Source organism: Pan troglodytes, chromosome 6 (genome assembly GCF_028858775.2).
Source record: "Pan troglodytes isolate AG18354 chromosome 6, NHGRI_mPanTro3-v2.0_pri, whole genome shotgun sequence".
Taxonomy (NCBI): domain Eukaryota; kingdom Metazoa; phylum Chordata; class Mammalia; order Primates; family Hominidae; genus Pan; species Pan troglodytes.
The window spans coordinates 121,613,110-121,638,897 of NC_072404.2; the positions used below are offsets into that span (position 1 = coordinate 121,613,110).

At 37.4% G+C, this 25,788-nt stretch overlaps 1 protein-coding gene across 3 annotated transcripts in view; it reads right to left on the reverse strand.

Moving 5' to 3' along the window:
* Positions 1-11,233: 11,233 nt before the first annotated feature.
* NAMPT (nicotinamide phosphoribosyltransferase) overlaps positions 11,234-25,788 on the reverse strand; it is a 35,895-nt gene continuing 21,340 nt past the window's right edge. For all 3 annotated transcript variants that reach the window (XM_016945642.4, XM_016945641.3, XM_016945643.3), the window contains 5 exons: positions 24,637-24,862; positions 22,839-22,958; positions 15,621-15,761; positions 14,274-14,408; positions 11,234-12,422 (listed from right to left, as the gene is read on the reverse strand). In XM_016945642.4, the coding sequence (XP_016801131.1) occupies positions 12,312-12,422; positions 14,274-14,408; positions 15,621-15,761; positions 22,839-22,958; positions 24,637-24,862 (733 nt within the window). In that variant the 3' untranslated portion in view covers positions 11,234-12,311. The remainder of the gene's footprint in view (positions 12,423-14,273; positions 14,409-15,620; positions 15,762-22,838; positions 22,959-24,636; positions 24,863-25,788) is intronic.

Sequence of the window (25,788 nt, forward strand, 5' to 3'; positions counted from 1 at the left end):
CACCATGTTGGCCAGGCTGGTCTCAAACTCCTGACCTCAGGTGATCGACTCGCCTTGGTCTCCCAATGTGCTAGGATTACAGGCATGAGCCACCGCGCCCATGTCTGGCCCACTGCCGGTGTGTGATTTTGGCAGCAGAAAAACAATAGAATAGACATTCACACACATACTTACGTGCACTTGATACTGTGCACATGCTGCATACACAATGACCATGGAGAAAATCCAGTGCTACCTGCAAGTCTAGAGGTTGACAAACGTGGCTTGGAGGGACCTTCCTGGAGGAAGTGACTAGAAAACCAGATCTGGAGTGAAATGCTGAATGTGGAAGACACAAGGAGAGTAAAGAGGAAAGCACTCTTTTCCACGTAGCTGTTGCAACAGTCAGGAGGATGAGAGTGGTGGGCTCTATGGAGTTGGAAAGCCCTGCTGGAAATCTACTTTGTTCCTTACTAGCTGGGTGGCCTTAGGCATGCTCCTTTACATCTGTACTCATCCATTTTTTCATCTGTAGAGTGGGGATGATGCTTACCATAGGTAGTTGTTGAGGGGATTAAGGAGGCCATTCATATACAGACCTTGCATGCCCACCTAGCACAAGGTTGGCACATATCAATTAACTTCTTCTCCTTCTAATCTTTCTTTATATAGGAAATAGCACAGAGTGCAAGTCAGTTTATTCACTGCATTCTGAAGCTCATCTGGTTGTAGCTGGAGCCCCTAAGTTTGGCTTAGGCACCAGCTTGACTTGGAGTTTCTTGAAGAACTATGATCTTGTGACTATATCAAGGTGGGTGATGCTATACTAGGTCAGTTTAGGTCAGGGTTTTTGGACTGCAGGTCATAACCATTAGTGGTTCAAGAAATCAATTTTATGAGCTGAAACTAGCATTAAGAAAAAAATAGGTAGAACAGAACTGCACAGAAGAGATCCAGCAATATCAGACTACATGGCACAAAGAGTTTCACTAATACACGTGTGTGTATGTGTGTGTGTGTCCTGGGTTGCCATGTGAACCATGTTTCTTACTGAGGCTTGTGGTCAAAAAAGTAAAAACAAACAAACAAAAATTGTGGACTAGAGGATGAAAGCTTTTGTTGAGGGAGTTCTAAATGCATGAAATCCAGGCCTTCTAAATGGTAAATTCCTGAAGACAGTTTCGTGCTGCTTGTAGCTGTTTTGAAGGCCTGTCGGGGAATTATCTATTTGGATCTTTTCTGGGTAAAGCAGATGGAAATGTTGGTCCAGAATTCCTCACAAGGTGCAAATGACTGAGAGCTGCTTGATTCTTTGAGGAGTTCCCACTGATCACTTTTGGCTGTAAAAAGCACCAGTATTTGGCTCGATGTAATAAGGAGGTGGAGGTATGGAGTGGAAGCGGGTGGAGAATGACATGTAGCTTGACGGGGGGGTGGCGAAAGGTAGAAGTGAGACTTGTAGGTTTATGAAACTTCCTTTGCTCAACACATAACTGCTGAGTGTCTACCATGGGCCAGGCCTGTGCTCAGGCTCTAGGAATACACATTTAAATAGGTCAGGCATTCTTCCTGCCTTCATAGTATTTAGTGGTAGAAACCAATAAGGGCCTGCCATAGGAGTAGTTTTATCCAGTGAGTTAAAATTTTTGCTTATCAAGATTTTAGGCTGGGCGTGGTGGCTCATGCCTGTAATCCTAGCACATTGGGAGACCAAGGCGAGTCGATCACCTGAGGTCAGGAGTTTGAGACCAGCCTGGCCAACATGGTGAAACACCATCTCTGTTAAAAATACAAAAATTAGCCAGGCATGGTGGCATGTGCCTGTAATCCCAGCTACTCAGGAGGCTGAGGCAGGAGAATCACTGGAACCCACGAGGTGGAGGCTACAGTGAGCTGAGATGGCACCACTGCACTCCAGTCTGGGTGACAGAGCGAAAAAAAAGATTTTAAGTGTTCCTGGGCATAATATGGGACTGCAGTATGCTTTTAAACTATTTGTGCTATATATCGTTTTATTCTCTGCCTCTAGTTTAAAAACTAGTTGAGAAAGAATGAGGTATTTCTCTCTTCTACATACATACCTATGAATACACCCGTACATACACAATCATGCATATAGAAACACATATTCTCACACAAAATGCTAAATTCAATTGCTTTTTGGTTCTGTGGCCCTGTTTTTTCAATGGGCCAGTGGTCCTCAATAGCAGAAAGCTCTCCTTGCCCACTCCAGGATTGAGAAAACCCCCTCATTCTCAGGAGTTGTGGACACCCCACTCTCTGACTTACAAGACCAGAATTTGTGATTTTGTTTGTAGAAAATGCTTGTTGTGGTTACTTGATAATAAAATACATGCACATTATAAAGTGTTTGGACAGGTTAATAAATTTCCAGAGCCTGGAAATGATATACAACTGTCTCCTTTTCCCACAGCTAAATCATTCTCCTTTTTGCTCCTGTAGGAAAAATACAGAGACCTTTCCTTCCCCAGGCAGGCTAGGGTGATGACAAGTTGTATAAACTTCACGGAACCATTGTTTGCCATCCGTTGTGCCTTGCTAAGCGAAGGGAGAACACTACTAATGAAGTTTAGAATGGAGGTCATATGGTTTAGAAGGCACTTAGGGATGAAGTCTTGCATTCGTATTTGGGTAGTGGTTTACATAGAGCAGCGGTTCTCTACTGGAGATGATACGTGTTTAAAAATTCTTTGGTGGTTTATCTGAACTACACAGGCCCTTTCCACGGTCATATATCCTGGCATCTATCAAATTTTCAGGAGTACGTGTATGTGGTTGAGAAAAGCCCCACAGGTAATTCTGATCCTCTCCCTCCCTCCTCTACCTACTGATATAAAAGATAAAGCACCTAAACCCTGATAAAAGATACAGAGAATGGGTGTGAAAAATATAAAAACTGGAACACTCCACAGCAGGTACTATTTCTCAGAATGCATCTTTCCCTGCACTGAACAGTCCTCTGACAGTTCTAAATGTGGCATCCTGTGCAGCATTGTGATCTGAGGGCAGACAGAGCTCTTTGCCTGAGGCACATATTATCCCAAAAGCTTGGTAAATAAAGCCACAGCATTGTGCTGGAATGCTCTGTCCTTTTAGAGTGCCACACGTTGTTGGCACACTGTTCTGGAGCCCAGTGATACAATGTGTTGTTTCAGCCAGCCCCGGTCAGAAACCCTGAGCAAACAAGTCATCTGACTGAAAGGAAAATGGCAGCAATTATTTCCAGTCAATTGCAAATTTAAAAATATTTCCAATGTTTTTGCATCTTGTTTTAGATGTGTCTCTTGTAAGTAGCAAATAGATTTTAAAATTTCTTTTAACTGATTTTTTTTTTTTTTTTTTTTTGAGACAGAGTTTCGCTCTTGTCGCCCAGACTGGAGTGCAGTGGTGTGATCTCAGCTCACCACAACCTCTGCCTCCCAGGTTCAAGCAATTTTCTTGCCTCAGCCTCCTGAGTAGCGAGGATTACAGGCATGCACCACCAGGCCTGGCTAATTTTGTATTTTTAGTAGAAATGGGGTTTCTCCATGTTGGTCAGGCTAGTCTCGAACTCCCGACCTCAGGTGATCCGCCAGCCTCAGCCACCCCAAGTGCTGGGGTTACAGGCGTGAGCCACCGTGCCTGGCCTTAACTGATTTTATGTGTGTGTGGGGGGATATGTGGATCATTCACATTAGGTATACAGAATTTATGTATCATTATCTTTATTGTTTTGGTATTTGTCCCACCTGTTGTTTTTTTGCCTGTCATTTTATTTTGAAATATTTTAACCATTCCACCACCTTTTCCTGTTAGTTTGAAAGTAACATACTTCGTTTCTATGTCTACTAGCACAATGGAGTAAAATTAATCACTTTAACTTCCTCCTGACAATTGATATGTCTCAGAACACTTTTAATTCAATTTACCCTGCTTCTAATATATGCTATTCTTATATATTTTAAATATTGTTTAACTTGAATCCATAAGACATTGGTTCACAATGTTTTAGTTTGCCCATACATACTTACTACTTTGACTGCTCTTTATTCTTTTATCCTTTAGAATTCCCTTTAGTGACAGCATGCTAGTGTTGAACTTTCAGGTTGTGGTGGTCTAAGTCTTTATTTCATCCTCTTTCTGAGTTTTAGGGGAACAGGGTTCTCTGTTGGCAGTTATTTCCTTTCGGGACATTGCGCTGTCTTCTGGCTCCCAGTGTTGCTGTTGAGAGTTGAGCAGTCAGTCTCCTTCCTTAGATTACAATCTTTTTTCCCTCTGGCTGCTTTTAGGATACTTTCTTTGTTACTTGTGATTTGCAGTTTCACCATAATGTGTCTGGATTTAAATCATCTTGCTTGGGATTCATTGAGCTTTAATCTTTAGATTGTTGCTTCTCATCAGTTCAGGTAAATCCTGAACCCTTCTCTCTTAAAATATAGCCTCCACTCCATGTTCTCTTTCCTCTTCTTCCATTGCTCTGATTAGACATATGTGAGGCCTTGTGTTTCATGTTGCTTAACTTTCATTCCATTTGCTTTGTGTTGCATTCTGAATTTCTTCTGACTTGCCTTCCAAGTCATTGGTGCCTTTATAGCTGTCTAATCTGATTGTTAATTTCAATTACTGAACTTTTTATTTTCACAAGTTCTATTAATCCCTGTAGCAAACTTGTAAGGCCTTTCAAAAATTTTCCTATTAGCTGCAGATGGATATTTAAGTGTACGCCTCATTTCTTTTTTCTTTTTTTTTTTTTTTGAGGCAGAGTGCACTCTGTTGCCCAGGCTGGAGTGTAGTGGGGCAATCTTGGCTCACTGCAACCTCTGCCTCACGGGTTCAAGTGATTCTCCTGCCTCAGCCTTTCCAGTAGCTGGGATTACAGGTATGCGTTACCACATCCAGCTAATTTTTGTATTTTTAGTAGAGATAGGGTCTCACCATGTTGGCCTCAAACTCCTGACTGCAAGTGAGCATCCTGCCTCAGCCTCCCAGAATGCTGGGATTACAGACGTGAGCCACGGCAGCTGGCCTCATTTTTAAAAAATAAGCATAATGATTTTATGTTTCATAATTTCAGTATCTGAACCCTTTGTGAATCATTTTTCTGCTGCTCTCATTCATGGTGTCTTGTTGCCTATGTGATTATTTTGTGAGCCGTTCATTTTCCTTAGAAAATTATTTTGAGAATTCTTTAAGGTGTAGGATGAAAGTATCCCTTCAGGGAGAATTTGCATTTACTTCTGTCAGGCATTTAGGGAACTCTGGACTCTGCCAGTCCTGTTTAAGTTTATAGTTTTAAGGTGTCTGTAATATGTAGGGGAGGTGAATTTGGACTGCAAGGCCAGCTTGCAATGTCAGTTGCTTAGATTTTTCTTGATTTGCTCAAGTTAAGCAACTTTTCTTGCAGTTCCTTAGAAGAGGTATGGGGATAGAGTACCACTGGTTCATCCTCATCATGTAGTGGAGGCTTTTGGGAGACCTGCTTTATGGCAGGAGGGTCTTTGATTTCTGTTCATCATGTCCTTTCAGGCCCTAAAAAGTGAAGCTCAAAGTCCCCAGGTTTGGTAAATACTCTAGGGCAAAAGCACCTTCAATGCTTTGTTACCTCTTGGGGTCCCATTTTCACTTGGATTTGACCTAGCCTGTTTATATTTCTGGAAACAGAATTTTCTAGTTATAAGAAAGAGAACCTCCTAGTTATAAAAATACAGAGAAAGTTTTTGTCAAAAGCTTGGGGTTGCTGGTTTGTACAGAAGATTCCTGGGTTTTATTCTTAATCTTCTTTCATCATATGGCCAGATTTCTTAATTTCACTTCCTAAGCTTGTTTCTCCACCTATAAAAAAGGGCATTTAAAATAGCCACTAATTTTGAAATCTGCATTAGTGAAGTCTGTAGAATCTTTGAGTGGAATTAAAATTATATTTATGTTGACTTGTTGCAAAAACAATTTAAGGTAATTAAAACCTTAACATTACTAAGAATACTACTAGAAGTTCAAACAGAGGAACATTTGCTAGAAACAGCCCTGAAATCTAATCTCTGCTCTGTAATTAACTTAGAGTTCTCAATGTGGCGCCTGTGAAATGAACCTCCTCAAATTTTAGGCAAACTTGTTGTTTATTCACAAGTGAGAATTTTTCTGAGAGGAGAGTCCATAGCTCTCATCAAATTCTCAGAAGTCTAAGACCCAAGAAAAGTTATGAACTACTGAACTACATACAAGGTAACCTTAGGCAAATAATTTAATTTCTTTATACCATAGCTTTCTAATCTGTTTTGATGAAACACCTATACTTCATGAATTTAAGAATTAAAAAAGACAGTAATATGTGAATATACTTTAAAAAAATTATCCACCTTTTTACAAAATTACTTTAAAAATGTCGTTTCACTTTTTAAAAACACTAACATGTTCAGGGTACTAGTATTACAGAGAAGTTATCAAAACACCTTAAAAGTGTTTAATGACATTCATTTACTCAGCAGACATTTCAATGTCTACTATGTGCTGATGAAATATAGATGAATGTCTCATATAGGACACAGACCTTTGGATTGTAAATGCTAATTCTGAGATACATTCAACACCTACAGAGGCCAGAGGAAGGGCATGTGAGGTGGGGATGGCAGGTGAGTTGTTGAAGGCCTCTTGGAGGTGTTATCACTAAATTGAGTCCACCTTAAGGCACTGTCACCTAAAATAAGTACCACCTACAGGGAAGGCATTCCTGGCCAAGGACTTAGAATACACAAAGGCAGATAAATGGAGAAAATGGTGTACAGCATGTGTGTATGTGTGCGTCTAAGGTAGAGCAAATCAGTGATGCTGGACAGGAAATGAGGAGTGGACATGAGGCTATACACGCAGCACAGGCCAGATCGGGGAGGGTCAGGCTGGATTCCGAGCAGCATCCTGCAGGCTAAAGGAACACTGAGGTGCTTTCAGCAGGGGACTGACACTCTGATTTTGTTAGAATACTCTGGTAGCAGAGTGGAGGGAGGCTGGATTGGAGTCAGGAAAACTAATTAGATAATTTCTGTATTACAAGTTGAGTAATACAGAAATTACTTTCTGAAATGCTTGGGACCAGAAGTGTTTTAGATTTCAGATTTTGGAATATTTGCATTTACTTACTGGCTGAGCATCCCTAATTTGAAAATCTGAAATCCAAAATGCTTCTAAGGACATTTACTTTGAGTGTCATGTAGGCATACAAGACTTTATTCCATGTTTTGGAGCATTTCAGATTTTGGATCTGGGATGCTCAGCCTGTACTTCAGGAAGAAATTTGAGATCCTGAAATAAGAGTTGGAGAGAAGACACAGATTATAACGTTATTTAGTAGGTAAGTCAATAGGATTATGTGGCCGACTAAATGTATAGGGTAATGGAGAGGGAAGTTTCATGTTGGGGGCTGGCTGAGCTGCCAAATGAGAGAATCAAAATAAATATAGTAAGTTCTGGGGGAATATGGTAAGCTTGGATTTGTTGCATCTGAGTGGAAATGTATCAGTGACAGGTAGAATGATTTAGAAGTCTGGGCTGGAGACATAAATGTATGGAGGCTGTAGTAGATAGCTCATAGCTGACACCACGTGAATGGCTGACATCAGCCAAGATGAACATGGAGATAAATGGGATGTGTCAACATTTAAAAATGTGTGAAAAACAGACCGAGAGAGAAGGGACAGTCCACAGGGATTAGAAGACCCCAAAACATCATAGAACAAAGTAGTAAAGAAATGAATTCTTAGTAGTGGCAAATGCAGGAGAGCCCTCAGATAATGTAATAACGAAATTTATTCATTTGGCAATTAGAAGGTCACTGCTTTGTCCAATAAGAGGTGAGAACCAGATGGAAGATAACTGAATGGGAGGTGAGGCAGTAAATGGAGAGAAGTCTGATGTAAATGGGAGAAGGGAGGCTAGAGCTGGTGTTATCAAGGGAGTTCTTTAAGAAAGGTGTGAGAAAAAGGAACATGTTTGTTAGCTGAAGAGGAAGGGCTGGAAAGCGAGAGGCTCAGAGATCTGGTAGAACAACTCTGGCGAGTCAGGAAGACCTAATCAGAATTAAACGTGTAGCCAATTCAAGAGAGTTTGTAAGTGAGATTGTTAATCCATCTCTATAAAAATTACAAAATGCATTGCCTAGTTTATGTCAAAGAAATAACAGCTCAGTAGCCAATTACGGAATTTAAAAAATATATAAAGCAGGTCAGGATAACTGTGTTTCTAACTGAATTCTGCTGCTAACCATGAAAAATGGCGCTTCTCTGGGGTGAACATAAATGAATAATAAACCACGTACAAGTAGGATCTGGCCTCTGACTTTGTAGAAAACCAAAGTACACACCTGCTTCCATCTTCTCCTTTCTTCTAGAAGGACCCCTATCATTCAAGGCCAATACCCTACCAAGTGCTTTGGATCTTACCTTTCTCCACCTTCTCTGGAACCCCAAATCATCACTGATGTCTTTTTGCTTTTATTTTCAACTCCTCCCTCTTTCCTGGACCTTTTTCAGATGTAAGGCTACAGCTAGAAGGACAAAGATACTATTGCCTCATTCTCTCCTCCCTTTTCGCAACCCACATTCAAAGAGGTATATAAGGGAGCTTCTTTCAGAAATAAGCCTCTTCTACTACCTGGAAAGGAAGGTGTCTAAGGCACCAATTATTTCCAGGTGGCTAAATCCAGTAGCTGTTTTAAATTCTTCATCCTATTTGATCTCTCAGCAGCATTCAATAGCTGGGCTGAAAAATGTTTCCTCTGGCTTTTGTGACTTCACTCCTGGTTGGAACTTTCATCTCTTTAGCTATGCTTGTCATTTGGTCTGCTCATGTTCTGCCACTTAACCTTCAAGAGTTACTCATGGTTTAGCCCTAGATTCTCTTTATACTCTAGCAGAGATCAGCACACTTTTCCTGTGAAGGGCCTCACAGTAAACTATTTTAGTTTTTACAGCCGTAATTTCTCTGTTGCAACTAATCAGTGTTGCCACTGTGGCAAGAAAACAGCCAAAGGCAATAACTAAATAAATGGGTGTGGCTATGTTCCAATACAATTATTTACAAAAACAGATGGTGGGCTGGATTTGGCTCATGGCCTGGGGTTTGCCAACTCCTGCTCTATACTATCCCTAGAACAGTATCCTTTACTGTGTGCTTCCAAAGATGTATACCTTCCAAGGTATACATCAGTCATACCTTGAGGCCCTTCTGTCCACAAACCTGTATCATCAACTGCCTACTTAATACCTACATTTAGATATGTCAAAGGCGTCTCAAGCCTTAACACGGGAATCATGCTCTTTCCTCTCAAATCTGATGTCCCTCCAGTGTTCTTCCTTAGTAAAAGGCACTGTCATCTATACAGTTGCACAAAGCAGAAAAGGAGTCAACTCTGACACTTGCCCTTCTCTCATCTTCTAATTCTTTGGACTGGAGGAATACTTAAAACAGGTAGGCCTGAAAATGGCATTACTTGAAGCACACAAATTTTAACACTTCACTAATAGAGCTAAACTTTATTTCCATGTTTATTACATGTTTATAACTTGATGTTGAGTACATATTAGAATAGACTTAACACACAACTTGGGAGAAAAGCTGACATTCTCCACTGAATGGGTTAAAAAGGAATGTAAAACTACAAAATACTTAAGTGTGAGTTCTAAATTATGGCAAACAGAACAATAAATACCTTGCCATTTTTCTTTCTAATTTTCCAAGATTTCATTATAAAAATTGTTTGATAACAATTTAAGAAGGGAAAACAAGGGATACTCATAAAAAACATTTTACTTTAATTATAGGGTACAAATAAGAGTCTTAACACAGAAATCCTACCTCCTATTTAAGATATAAATACTTGATGATATAATCAATCAAGAGGGATTAATTAATGTCAATTGAAAATCTAATGACTTAAATCCATAAATGCCATTTGCTTTTGTCTGGAAGAGTTAGACTGATTTAAGGGTGACACACAGCAGAGTTCTAGTGGACATTCGTGTTAACCGTTTGGTGCTCAGAATGGAGATGGCCAAATACCAAGTGCTTAGTGACAGAAAGTCAGAATTAATCAGTTCCAAGTGACTAAGAGCCAATAGAATTAATCTCCATCTCCTGATTTATGGTTGTGAACAAAGAGATAGCTTTTTTCACTGCAAGTTTCTAAATTAAACTCTATTCTGAAGCTGCTGAAATTCACAGAACACAGAGAATACTGTCTGTACTATAATTTCAATGTTTAAACACAAAATTATGGGTGATTATCAAAACTATTATTGGTAATAGTTTCTTTTGATTCTTTACACGCCCCTTAGCACATTTTGTGAAGAAATGTGTGTTTTTCTTACTACTACTCATCTTTACTCAAATACATTAAAAAATCATTTTAAAATTATTTTATATCATGGATTACAGAAGACTCTTACTAAAAGTGAATAATGCTTATTGTTCTCACTACATGTTTAAAGAACCATCTGAAAAACATATTCTTTCTAATACCACTTACAAAAAACATTTAATGAAGATAACTCACTTCTAATTAGGTTATTCTAGTGATAATTTTCTCATGTAACTATTTAAAACAGATGATTTATGGCTTTTCAATTTTTAAAATTTCACATTTAATGTCATGTTAAAAACTTTTCTAAATCAGTCTTCCAGTATCGGATTCTTAAGTGAGAAAAAAGAAGACAGAAGAGGAAAATTCCGTATCAATTATTTAGCCTCCTCCCTTCCCTAGAAACCAACATTTCGTTTTAAATGCAAGGCACACTCCTTTTCTTAGAACAGAGATCAGGAAACTTTTTGGGTTATTTTGTGTAAAGGGCAGGTTAATAAACATTTTGGGCTTTGCGATTCTCATTTGGCTTCTATTGCAGCTGTTTACCTTAGGCTGGAGTAGTGGGAAAGCAGCCATAGACAATCTGCATTTATAAAAAGAAGTCCAAATTTGGCCTTTGGGCTATAGTTGGCCAACCGCTGCCTCAGAAGAACAGATCTACATACATAAAAGAATCATTCGAAAGAAACTGGTCTCTAGTCAGATGTGATGTCTGATTCAGAATCTAGTAGCTAATCACTCTAGAACATTTTGATGTCAAGCACTTTGAATTTAGCCAACTTAAGATTCTTCTATTGAAACACATGTCATGCTTTTCATTGGAGATAATTTATCTTCATTTAAGAATGTGCTTCAGTATTACTTATTGAGGGCATTCAGTTTAAAATTAATAAACGATGTCCATACAATTTAATATCCAATTTAATTTTTAAAAAACTTAATAAAAAACATAACAGAATTGAAACATTTAAGGTAAGCACACTCACTACCCACTCCAGTAATTCATTTAAGTCATACCAACTATAGAATATGAAAAATAAATTCAGAAGTGTAATTACTTTAAAATACACTACTTCCACTTTTGTAAGTATTTTACATTTATGTATATATTCTATAGTGGAAGCAGAAATTCTCTCTAAAAACATTATCTCCTTAAAATCTTGAGGTGCATATTAGAGCCACAGGCAATCTCTTGACATATAAAATTGCAGTACAGGCCTTTCAAATTTGGCATTTCACTGGTACAATACAACAACCAAGATATATAATAACTGTACAGTGCCTAGACATTCCAGTAAGAACCATTATTTTCTTTAATGTAGAATGATTAATACATATTCTACAAGGGGCAGTAAGGTTAGTAATTCTATAGGGTATGTCCCGACATAATTTTCAAATTGTACAATAACACAAACAACTTTGTTAAGGCCATGTTTTATTTGCTGATTAATGGACAAAAGGCAATGTAATTTATTTTCAAGTATTTTCTTGAAAGTCTGTGCTCATAAAAATCATGAAAAGTTGGAAAGACTGTTAAATCACTGAAACGTCAAATATATCTTACACAATCTTGTTTGTACAAAAATACAAGTTAAATATAAACATAAAGCAATCATGGTAATTTTATGCAAATCTGTTTTATGTGATCATCAGTTATATATAAAAGTTTCTCAGTTCTGTTATTTGTGAAAAGATCAATACCAGATTGAATGACTACCTATTGGCAAAGGGCCCTAAAAAGCTTACTTTAGCACTCATCTTTTACACGGTTAAATGCATTTCCTAATTTGAGATCACCTAAACACTGGAAAAGAAAAAAAATGAAAGGGCAGTATGTCCATAAACCAACAAATAATTTGGCTGTAATGTATCATAAAACACAAACCCCACACATCTGTACAATAAACATTATGTATTACATACACACAGGTGTGTGTGTGTGCATGCACACACACACACAACACACACCCAGTCATAAAGCCTAATGATGTGCTGCTTCCAGTTCAATATTCAGCTGTGCATTTTTTCTTATTTCATCAAATGAATAGCTTTTTGTCACCTTGCCATTCTTGAAGACAGTATGGAGAAGATCCTGCATAAATGGAAATTTCATGATTATATTACATTATTAAGCAAAATACCTGAATCCTGGTTTGATGAATTAGACTAACCAACCAGTCAAATACAGAGATGCCAATGGTGTTCAAATTGTGAGATGATTTGATGCATAAAAAATGCTAGTGGAACAAGGTACTATCTAAAATGGCCAACGACTGAGTTGCCTGGTATGTAGAAATATTTAACTTCTATGAAAAGGAATGACCTTAATACTACATTCTTACACCAGTTTTCTTAAAGGAAAACCAAGAAACCTAGCTGACCAATCTTTTTTTTCCTCAGGCTGAAGGAAGATGCCTGGGTGCCTAGGGAGAACTGTAGCTGTCACTGACAATCATTGTGAGTGTGCAGCAAAAAAGCCTGGTAAACCCTGCCTTGTTCCTGGCCAACAAACTCAACAGTGATTAAACTTATCAAATGGAAGTTTAAGAAATTTGCTAGTGCTAAATTTGGGTCTAGAAAACCCACAAAAAGCCAAAAACCAATCCCAAAACAGAAACAAAGAAAAACAAGTATTGCATTCTTGACTAACGCACAGTGACTGGGTTAAAGATTCTGTTTATACTCCAAAAGTCAATGACAAAGGTAATCCACTTCATCCATGCAAGAGCAGCAAAGACAGATTGAAGAAATTAAATTCCCAAATTAAATTCCCTTTGGGTCTGGTAGAGCCACTCCTGTCTCACTAAGGAGTTACCTGCTTCTGGTTTCTCTCTGAAAAATCCACAGAAGTAATCTCAATTTTCCACCTAGTCTGAAGATTGAGGTACATATGACATTACCTAATATTTTTGTCATTGTGTTGCTTCAAACCACAGTGCTTTAGCTGTAGCATTTTCTTTCATAAATTTAAATTTAAGGGAATACTAGTTCCTACTCTTAAATCAAATTGCCTAGATGATTATGAATTATTTTCCAGTTTATTCTAGTATCATTCACATACTCTTAAATCAGTGTCTTTTTAAAAATCACACTTAGATTTTTACTTTTAGTTTGAAGTGACTTTAGCTCATCTAGGATAAACTAAATCTGCCAAAATCTTAGTAGGTACAAGAGTTACACAAAGCTTACTCAAATAATTGCCTAACAGGCTATATAAAGGGATCTATTTCTAAAAGTTTGATTTACAAACATATTTTTTCATTAACGGTAACAAAGTTATTTCAATTCTGGCTCAAAACCTTAAAAAATATAAAAGTAACATGTTATAAGCAGTAATTGTGATGTAGTATAAAGAATCAAAATAGGAAGTAATAGTGCACTCATGTTTAGTGTAATTTTTTCTAATAATATGAATATTCATGAATAGTTCTGTCTAAAGTTTTTTTTTGATCAAGTGGCTTAAAAACCAAAAATTTTTTAACTTGAGTTCACAAATATAAATGTACTTTTGTATGCTAAAGACCATTAGATCATATGAACTACTTTAGTATACTGTAAATTTTTCTAGTTTGGTTGATTTGAATCAGAAAACTTGGTTAAATCAAGGTTTCACCATTTATTATGCAATCCAAATCAAGTCACCTTGTTTTCACATTTTATATTAAAGTAACATAGTTTGCTTTTGGATAAAGTGTATACAAACTTGCTGTCAATCACTATACTTATGTAATATTTCTCCCTATGTATACACAGGCCCCGTGTTTATGACGTAGAAACTTGTTTTGTATCTTATTTTGGTAGGCCAGGTCAGCAATTGGACATTTTATAATAAAATATAATACTTTGTCTTCCACAAAAACAATAACATAAAAACCTCCTTTCTTATTAATTTGGTGAGCCAACCTACTATTGCTAAAAAAAACCAATCAGCATAGATACATACCTGACCATATTCCTCAAGGTCTCCTTTTCCTTCCTCCAGTGTAACAAAATTCCCTGCTGGCGTCCTATGTAAAGATAATCGGCCCTTTTTGGACCTTTTGTTGGGATCAGCAACTGGGTCCTTGAAGACGTTAATCTGAAATCCAAATCAAGAAAGTTAGACAAATAGAAGACTAATCATCAGAAATGTCTAAACACTCCCTTACAAAAAAGCACATACATAATTTACATTTAAGTTTTAAGCACTTAATAGGTATAACTGAACCAATCCACATCTGGCTTTCAGAAACATAACACTTTAGCCTGTTTTGAAGGATAGTCATTTGTAATAAAGAAAAAGTATGACATCTTGGATATCCTTTTTGCCACTGAAGAACACCTAATACTCCATTTGTAGGAAGTCTGTGAGCATTCTAACATGTGACCCTTAAGGTATCTCTTTATATTACAAACGGCCTTTAAACTGACAGTAAGCACAGCATGTACATGCTGTTGAAGAAAAGCCCAACTATACGAACTACGCCAAAACCACACACACAATCTTTGGAGAGGGAACAAGAATATTACTAAGGTAAAGGCTTTCCTATTTCATAACGTATCCCTCTTTTGGTACTTTTTACTTTTGCCTTGTTATTGTCAGAAGCAAAAGTCTTAGAGAACCTGAAGACAGCAGAGTGTTTCTGCATCAGAAAGGTAGGCAGCAAAGAAACAGAAACAAGTGGCAGTGGAACAAGCAGCAACAAATGAGTCAATCCCAGAACTTTCCAAAGAAAGATCAAAGAGTAAAGCAGGGAATCAACTCAGGTGTTCTTAATTCTTAGCATCCTCCTGCCTCTGTCCCTTGCTCTATAGAATCTCCAGCTCTGAAGACGTTACAAAGAAGCAAGGGGGGTGGTTGTTCACTTGCCTAGCTGTTCTATGGCTACTAGAACATGATTGTGGTATAACAATCCAAACCTCATATTCTACCTTCCTGTAACAGTTTGGTCAGTGATTATATACTTGCTTGTCTTTAATATATGATGGCTAGGTAAGCTGACATTCCTACTCAAATATTACTTTTTGATCTAAAGGTAAAAACGGCAGTGGGAAATGACTGACCTGTATTATCTCTCTTAAATAATCTTTTTCCTTATTGTTCTTCCTTTTTCCAAATCTCTGTCTCCTTAGGTCTGTTATTACCTAATATCTCCCTTCTTTCCTTGTTTCTGAGTTAAGGTCAGTAGTACCCAACAACATATTAACAGTCCACGGCCACATCAATCTTTGACAAATGCACTCAATAACCACATTCTACTTAGATACATAAGGAAGGTACTAACACAGAAGTAATTAAAAGGTGACATACCCCAAGGCCATTAGTTACAACATAGCTACACTTGAAGGAACAATTCAAGAGATCTCTTGTCAACTTCTGTAGCAAACCTCCACCAGAACCGAAGGCAATATTTTCAATACTCCACATTTTTTGTTTCATGCCTTCTACAATCTAGAAGATTAAAACAAAACAAAACCAAACCAAACCTTAATTTGGAAGAGAATGGAGATTATTTTCAAGGGACAATATTGATGAATGAAGCATCCAAGAGCTGTTTTATAACACAGTCAATAAATAATTATAGCCCGCATTTTGTTTTTAAAGACCCACCCACCCCCAAAAGACGGATATGTGTGGAAGGAGAGGATTTCATGCATAGTTCCTGAATCTGCATTGCTGTCACTGTGGTTCTGGTAGGATTCGGGGAGTGAAGGAAATGAGAGAAAGTGAGAAAAAACTAGCTATAAATATCTAAGATTACTTGAGTCAACTTCTCTCATTCACCTCGTTAAGTTATTGTCCAGATCTCAGCAACACAAGCAATGGGAGCCAATTTACTAGACTCTAGGAATGACTGTAATCATCACCAATAAGTCACAATACACTGTATAATTACATGTCATATGTAACGGAACATGTAAGAATCAAAGATATTGGTGGCAAAAGAGTATAAAATACTTCTCCTATGTAACAGTTGGTATACTGGTAGAGTCATTTTATTCTGGCTGATACACCAGTGCCAGAAACAAAATTATGCACAGATGCTGTGGGTGTTAAGATTACTGTATCATTTTTGGGAGAATGATTAGTTATAAACCAGCTAGAGAGACCTGTATGAACAGTTCTAAAAGAGTTCTTTCAAGGGACATACAACTTTAAAGATGTGTTTATTACCAATGTCATTTGTATTTCTTTCACCAAAGTCAAGTTTATTTACCTAGCATCTGCCTTAATATATTCAATCACTTTGATGATAGAATGTGGCAAGTGAAGTTTGATAACCATTTATTTCATGAGAATAGTCAAACAGAAAGCAACTGGAAAGGCGGACTCTGTTTTAAACAGAACTTTCAGAAGTTATTAGAAAATCATAAGTGTAACAACCTTATGTGTATCAAAGTTACCACATTCTCACCAAATAGTCTCAAATTGACTTTTTTAATAGTCTCGAATTGACTTTTTTTCTTTGTTTTCAACACTGCAAAGGAAAAAACCCAACAAATCCCAAGCAACTTCATTTTTAAACAAATCTACATTTAGAAATGCAACTTTCTTTTTAAATGCCAACCATCTAATTTGAATCAAGATGAATCTAGAAGAATCAAGATGAAAACATATAAAACTTATTTAAAAGTGATTCTTTTAGGATGCACGCAAATCCAGTCTCATGTCTTTATTGTACCTGAACCTAAAGGTACCCAAGGCCCCTGAGTTCAGGTTTTCCTTTAAATAATTGTGAACAAAGTGAATTTCAATACAGAAGAAATGCAAAGAGTAGAACAGAAAAGGGGAAGAAAAGGGAAACAGGTAGATGGAGGGTAAGGTAAAATATAGAGAAAATAGTTTCTGACCTGTCACCTCATTTTAGATATGCTTCAGAGGCAAAAACAAAATGAGGAAATAACAAAGAACAGTATCATCTAATATCATATCACTGTATTTCAGGCCAAGTTTCTTTACCAAAAGTTTTAAAATTTAGACAATTTGGAGTTAAAGTGAATTTTGAGTCTGGGAAGAAAAACATTTAATACACGTGAGACTTCAAAGAAAGCTTCCTCTTGCCAACTCTGATAATGCAATACTGTGTTAATATTTTAATAAATCACTCCAATAGAAGTTTCAATGATACCCAAGAAGATTGAATCCATAAGTGAAACACAATAGAAAAAGAAGATAGACACTCTGTATTTTGTCCAACACAAAAGATATTTTCCTAAATAAGCAGTTTCATTTTGGTACACAGTGCAAAGTGAAAACTTAGAGCAGGGTTACACTGTAAACCTCATGGGAATTCACAGGGGTGACAGGCTGAGTAGCAAAGTCCAAGAGTGAGGCTGACGTCAAGGAGGAAAACAATTGTTGCAAATAAAGCAGATTTTTCATTTTATCAAAATTACAGCATCTAATTTAGTATACAAAGCAAAACGGAATTCTTTTTCCTGCTTCTAAGAACATATTTTTCATACCAATGAATGTAAAGAAATTACAAGTACAGATGGTCACAAACATACAATGGTTCAACTTAACAACGGTGCAAAAGTGATTCGCATTCAGTGGAACATCAATAAATTACTTGAGATATTCAACACTTTACTATAAAATAGGTTTTGTGTTAGATGACTGCTCAACTGTAGGCTACTAAGTGTTCTGAGCACCTGTAGGGTAAGGGAGGCTAAACTACGAGGTCTAGTAGGTTAGGTATAATAAATGCATTTTCCACTTAACGTTTTCAACTTAAAAATGGGTTTATTGAGACACAACCCCATGCTAAGTTGAGAGGAACATCTGTATTATCCTTTAGGTACACCAACAGGCCCAGCTTTTTAAAGGTATTTTTCTGGCCAGGCGCAATGGCTCACGCCTGTAATCCCAGCACTTTGGGAGGCCGAGGCAGGCAGATCACCTGAGGTCAGCAGTTCGAGACCAGCCTGGCTAACATGGTGAAACCCTATTTCTACTAAAAATACAAAAAATTAGCCGGGCGTGGTGGCACACGCCCGTAATCCCAGCTACCCGAGAAGCAGAGGTTGCAGTGAGCTGAGATTGTGCCACTGCACTCCAGCTTGGGCAACAAGAGCAAAACTCCATCTCAAAAAAAAAAAGAGAAAAAGATATTTTTCCTTCCCGAGTACATCTGCATTAACACAAAACGATTTAATCCTCTAATTGTTCTGTTTAAGTTTCACTAATGCCAAAGAGTATTTATCTCAATATTCTTGTTTATGTAGTTTATTCATGTACAGTTTTGGGCTGATTCTCAACTATACAGATGCACATACAGGCTGGGAATGGTGGCTCAAACCTGTAATCTCAGCACTTTAGGAGGCCTGAGTCAAGGAGTTTGAGGCCAAACAGTTGAGACTGTTTCCCAGACTGGGAAACAGTGAGACCCCCATCTCTACAAAACATTAAAAAAAAAAAAAAGAGTCAGGTGTGGCGGCACACACTTGCAGTCCCAGCTCCTCAGGAGGCTGAGGTGGGAGGACCACCTGACCCTGGGAGGTTGAGGCTGCAGTGAGCTGTGACTGCACCACTGCACTAAGCCTGGGTGACAGACTGAGACCCTGTCAAAAAAAAAAATCGCACATACATTCCTAAAGTTTATATAAACAAGGAAAGAAAAGAAGGAAAAGAAAGCCGAAGAGCTTTGATTTTTGAAAGGAAAGTTTTGAGTACCTGACTGAACACCCAACTTGAACTCCGTTCAACTTGCCTGAACAATCCAACAGCTGACTGCTGGAACAAGGAAAGGCAGGCACAGCAACAGGCACGCTAATGGGATTTCTGAAACAGATACAGTACCCTGCCATGTTCTTTCACCTGCAAGGGGGAGGGGTGTGTGTGTGTGTCTGTGTATACACGTAAGTGCTAAAGTGCCTGAAAGGCACCTGGGAACAGTACTTAACTGACACCAAGGTAAGAGACTGTCAGTTCAGCTGAGCTAAGGGGAAAACGGCAATTAGGTGTGCCAGCTGAGATTGCTATGTGTAAGGTCCTCCCCCTTCTCCCTGCAGACTTTTCTTCTATTTCTTTTTTCCTTTCCACATGAAAGCCCCTATGTCCCAACACCAAATGTCTTAGCTGAAGGAATTCCCACTTCTCTTAAGCAAGGCAGTTTGGAAGAGGTAGTGGAAGAAACCTCATCTCTGTTATTACAAGAGATCTATTCCGGACACCTCATATTGGAACTCTAAATACACCATCACCGCAGAAATACTGTTTGATTTGGAAGTGAGAAGTATTATGTACAACAATCTTTGGAAAACTACTATAATTTGGGTACTGACCTTACTCTATCTCCACCAAACTCTTTCGAACAGAAAAAAACTTGTGTTTCATAGCTGTAGATACCATCTGAGATTCGTATACATCAAAATGTCAGTGGTTTCTGAATGCAAATGGCCTACATTATGTTAGTGATATTCTACAGAGTATTTTAGGTGTTATGATGAAATTATGGCCCTTAAGAACCTTATTTAGTAAACGAGGCAAAAATTTTAAGACAATACAGGCATACTTTGAAAATACTGTGGGCTTGCTTCCAGACCACTGCAATAAAGCAAGTCACGGGAATTTTTTGGTTTCCCATTGCATATAAAAGTTATGTTTATACTACATTGTAGTCTATTAAGTGTGCAATAGCATTATGTCTTAAAAATACACACCTTAATTAAAAATACTTCATTGCTAAATAATGCTAATGGTCACTTGAGCCTTCAGTGAGTCATCTTTTTGTTGGTGGAGGGTCTTGCCCTGTTGTTGATGGCTGCTGACTGATCAGGGTTGCTGAAGGTTTTGGGGTGACTGTGGCAATGCCTTAAAATGACAACAATGAAGTTTGTCACGTCAGTTGACTCTTCCTATCACGAAAGATTTATCTATAGCAAGCGATGCTGTTTGGTATGACAGCGTCCACCCACACAAGAACTTCTTTCAAAATTGGGAGTGCATCCTCTCAAACCCTGCTTTGGTTTTATCAACTGATTTTACTGATATTCGAAGTCCTTTGTTGTCATTTCAACGATGTTCACAGCATCTTTGCCAGCAGTAGATTTCATCTCAAGAAACCACTTTCTGTATCCACCCATATGAAGCAAATCCTCATCTGTTCAAGTTTAATCATGAGACTGCAGCAATTCAGTCAGATCTTCAGGCTCCACCACTTCTAGTTATCTAGCTATTTCTACCACATTTGTAGTTACTTCCTCCACTGAAGTCTTGAAGTCAAATCAAGACTCAGTTATCTGTGAAGGCTGGAATCAATTTCTTCCAAACTCCTGTTAATGCTGACATTTTAACGTCCTCCCATGAAGCATGATGTTCTTAAATGGCATCTAGAATGGTGAACCCTTTCAGCTACAGACTTAAGAATATATTTCTTCTTTTTTTTGAGACGGAGTTTCACTCTGTTGCCCAGGCTGGAGTGCAGTGGCGTGATCTTGGCACACTGCAGCCTCTGCCTCCCTTCAAGCAATTCTCCTGCCTCAGCCTCCTGAGTAGCTGGGACTACAGGCATGCATTGCCCCACCCAGCTAATTTTTGTATTTTTAGTAGAGACGGGGTTTCACCACGTTGGCCAGGATGATCTTGATCTCCTGATTGCGTGATCTGCCTGTCTCGGTCTCCCAAAGTGCTGGGATTACAGGCGTGAGCCACCACACCCAGCCAAGAATATATTTCCTAAATAATAGCATCTGAAATTACTCTTTGATCGATAGGCTGTCGAATGGACGTTGTGTTAGCAGGCATGAAAAACAACATTAACCTCTTTGTACATCTCCATCAGATCTCAGATGCCATCTGCAATAATATTTCGAAACAATCTTTTTTTTTTTTTCCTGAGCAGTCGGTCCCAACAGTGGGCTTAAAATACTCAGTACACTATGATGTAAACAGACATGCTGTCATCCAGGCTTTGTTGCTCCATTTATAAAGCACAGGCAGAGTAGATTCAGCAAATTCTATGGGTCCTAGGATTATCAGAATGATAAATGAGCACTAGCTTCCACTTAAAAGTGACCAGCTGCATTATCCACTAAAGAGAGTTAGCATGTCCTTTCAAAGCAGATGTTGTCTTCTCTCTAGTTATGAAAGTCCTAGACGGCACCTTCTTCCAATGGAAGGCTGTTTCCTCCACACTGACAATCTGTTTAGTCACCTGCATCAGTGATCTTAGCTAGATATTCTGGGTAACTTGCAGCAGCTTCTACATCAGCACTTGCTGCTTCATTCTGCACTCATGGAGATGGCTTCTTTCCCTAAACCACAGGAACCAACCTCTGCTAGCTTCCAATTTTTCTTCTGCAGCTTCATCACCTCTCTTAGGCTTCACAGAATTGAAACGAGGGCCTTGCTCTGGATTAGGCTTTAGCCTAAGGAAATGTTGTGGTTGCTTTGATCTTCTATTCAGACCATTCAAACTTTCTCCCTAGCAGCAATAAAGCTGTTTCACTTTCTTATTCATATGCTTAGTGGAGTAGCACTTTTATTTTTCTTCAAGAACTTTTCCTTTGCATTCACAACTTGGCCTACTGTTTGCCTTAAGAGGCCTATTTTAGCTTTCAGCATGCCTTCCTCACTAAACTTAATCATGTCTAGGTTTTGATTTAAAATGAGAGGGATGTGACTTTTCCATTCACTTGAATACTCAGAGGCCACTGTGGGGTTATTAATTGACCTAATTTAAATACTGTCGTGTCTCAGGGCATAGGGAAACTTGAAGTGAGCAGAGAAAGGGAATGGGTAACTGGTGAAGGAGTCACAACACACACAGTATTTATCAATTAAGTTCACTGCCTTATCTGGGTGTGCCCTGTGGTGCCCTAAAACAATCACAGTAGTAACATCGAAGATCACTAATCACAGATCACCATAACAGATATAATGACAAAGTCTGAAATATTGTGAGAATTTACCAGTATGTGTCACACAGACATGAAGTGAATACATGTTGGAAAAATAGCACCAACAGACTTGCTCAACACAGGGTGGCCACAACCTTCAATTTGTAAAAAAATGCAATGTTTGCAAAGCACAATAAAATGAGGTACGCCTGCATAACACTTATACTATTTGGCTAAATCTAATACTGATGACAGTCAATGCTTAATTTAGAAGAGGTGGCAGCTATTCTATAATTTCTGAAAAAGCACCCATTAATATTATGAGTTTTACAGATTTGTGAAGCTCCAGTCTATGAAAACTCAGACCTATGCCAGCAGAGTCAAGGCTTTGTTTTATATTCCAAGGAATATTTCTTGACTGACATTTTCTTGTTTCACAATGATACTTCTTTAGATTCATCATTCAGGGTGGCCAATGACAACTGGAAGAGTAAGTATGGCTTGGCTGGCACCTCTGTATTTTAAACTACTATTATTTCTAAACTTTAAGCAACGCACAGAGATTTATACCAACATAAACACTTACAAAGACTTAAAATTGTATTTATATTGTGTTCTTTATCAAACATAAACAAACTTAATTATAAGAAATGCCTTATTGAAACTTTTAATATAAAACACATACCTCTTGTAAGGTATTAATATCTACTCCATCCCCTTGAATAACTCTAAGATAAGGTGGCAGCAACTTGTAACCCTTTGAGTTCTCAGTAACAGGAAACTTCTTACCTAAAATCTCCAAAACCTATATGGAAAAATACACATGCAACACAAATAACTAAAGCTGAAAACAAGTATAAGAGCTTTTCAAAGTTAAATGATTTTGCTTTGATAATTGAGAATATAAAAATTAACTACTTTAAAAATTTTATAACACTATGTATATGCCCTCTAAAATTTGGTCCAGTGTACTTTAAAGGGTTAAAGTACATTAAAAACAAGCATGTTATTTCCTATGAAGTGAATTCACATCATAAAGTGGCTCAAAACAAGTTTTTCCCCTTAGACCTTTCAAATTATATCGATTCAAGGAAAAAAAAATCCTTAATATTAAATAAGTATATTTTAAAGAAGTATATAAAGCATTATTTAACAAACTCATGATTATACTTTTAATTTGGACTTATTCTACTTGTGCCCAATGACTTTGGTTTTTGTCTGATATAACTCCAACATGAATCCAGTTCAATCACAAAGTTCAGAGAAACTGTGAAAGGCAGACACAGCATCTAGAACCCATAGTCTCTAAGTTCTCCTTTGCTCTTAAAGCCAAACTGCACAATACACAAATCATCTTACTCATTCACTAACTACTAAAAGTTTTGTACACCAATTTAAAATTTCTCAGAAAGCTTGGTCATATAAACAAAAGAAATACATTCTCTTCCCACAACAATCATTTCTTTTTCCTAAATAAACTGATTAAAGATTCTAACAAACAGAAAATTCCCCATTGATGAAATCAGTTTCTCATAACTAGCTGTGTACATTTTTTATTACGTAACAGTAAAAACATGAAACCTATCAAGTTTGCTAAAACCAAATATTGCAGGCTAAGACAAGACTTTCAGATTGGCCTATCATTTAACAGAATAAGAAAAGACCTCCTTAATTCTGTTTCCCTTTCTTAAGGGGTAAGTATCATCTGCTCATTAACTGACAAACGGTGTGGTCAAGTAGCAAGGCTGCAGCCAAAAGACCTACACTGGATATCTGACTCCTTATCTTTCATGCTGTGTGACCTTGAGCAAGTTACTTTAACCTTTTTAAGCCTCTGTTTTTTTCTTCTATAACAGAGACAGTAATATTTATCACTGTTTTTTTTTGTAGAGATTAAATGGCGTATCTTATGTAAATCACCTAAAATATTTTTCTAGTAGTAGGCATCAAATAAGCCTGCTATTATTACTTTTTGAAGAAGATAAACCAAGTCCTTGAACATTAACAACAAAAAGTAACACTGCTACATTATGAATCAACAGTATTTCTAAAGAACCTCCACTTGAAGAGTATTTTTGAATTATTTTTATTCCACATCACCCTGTTCCTATTTCTTCTGTGCTAACAACTTCAAAGGTCTAGCAGTGACTTACGCTGAAAAAGAAACAAACTGCAAATAAGTTTGGTGCCCAAATCATAGGATTAATTAAAATGGCAATGCTGTTAATTAATTTTGCAGGTAAGCAGAAAACAAAATATCTATTCAACTGTCTAACTGACAGTAAAATAATCCATAAGTCTTGGTATCCTTCTGTGCTATTACTGTGTGACCTCAGGCAAATCTATTTCTCTGGGCTGCAACTCTAAAATAAAGGGGACTGGTCCACACAGCTCTGAAACTGTGTGTATGTAAATGAAAAGTAGTATTGATGCAGCTGGCCTACAGAGAGATTCTAATAATAAAGTTACATATGAAAATTTACCTTTAACACAGTGTCAAGAGGGTTTCCAGAATCAGGTCTGATTATTAGTGGTGCCTGTGTACTTCTCGATACTATTAAATGTCTTAGATCTTCACCCCATATTTTCTCACACGCATTATAAATGTCATAGCTATCGCTGACCACAGATACAGGCACTGATGAAAACTGTGTTACAATATGTTCAAAAGCATCTTTTTCATGGTCTTTCCCCCAAGCTGTTATGGTACTAGAAAAAAAAATGAAAACACAGATTTACTTAGGCAGACACTTGATCTATCCCTGAATCACCTTTAATCATATCTCATGTTTACTATACCAAACCATCAACATCACAGAGAAGGTGAGTGACTTAGTTTAATGAATATACATCGTAAGGCAAATGAAGTAGCTGGGTCAACCATACCTTACCCAATTAGTTTTTAACGCTTTAAGTAGCTTTACTCCTCTTCAACGGTTAAGTTTCTAACCTCGTATTTTCAACCAATTATCTGTGTGTGTGTGTGTGTTTTCTGGTATTCCTGAATCTACTCATTTAAAATCAGTCTAACTAAAAAGCACTTGCTGAGTGCCCTTTATACTGTATGTCAAGATGTTAGAATGAATACATATTTCCATTATTTTGTTAGGCAATGAGAGCACCTGGCTCCCTTCTGTGAAGTTTTGAACTTCACAGAAGGTATTATATACCAATAATAGTACAGACATACATTTTGTTTTTTTACCTTTCAAAATCTTATACTTAGAGGCAATTATTTATACTATACCATACATACATATAGTCAACTACCTGTTATATTTTCAAGTGGCTAGTAATAGGAAGTCATATATTTTGTTTGCAGATTATATACTACGAATTAATATATGCCCAGGGAATAAGAATTCAAATACTTAGTTTAAGCAAAACATAATTAAGATGGAAAATAAAGTATGAGAGTTTCTATTGGATAAGAATGGTTATAGTGATTTTTGCAATGTCCTTAATATCAGTTGTTACGGGATAGATTTGTATTCAATATGTAATTATAGATTGGGTATCGCTTATTTGAAATGCTTGGGACCAGAAGTATTCTGAATTTCAAATTTTTTCAGATTTTGGAATATGTGCATTATACTTATCAGTTAAGCATCCCCAGTTCTGAAATCTGAAATGCT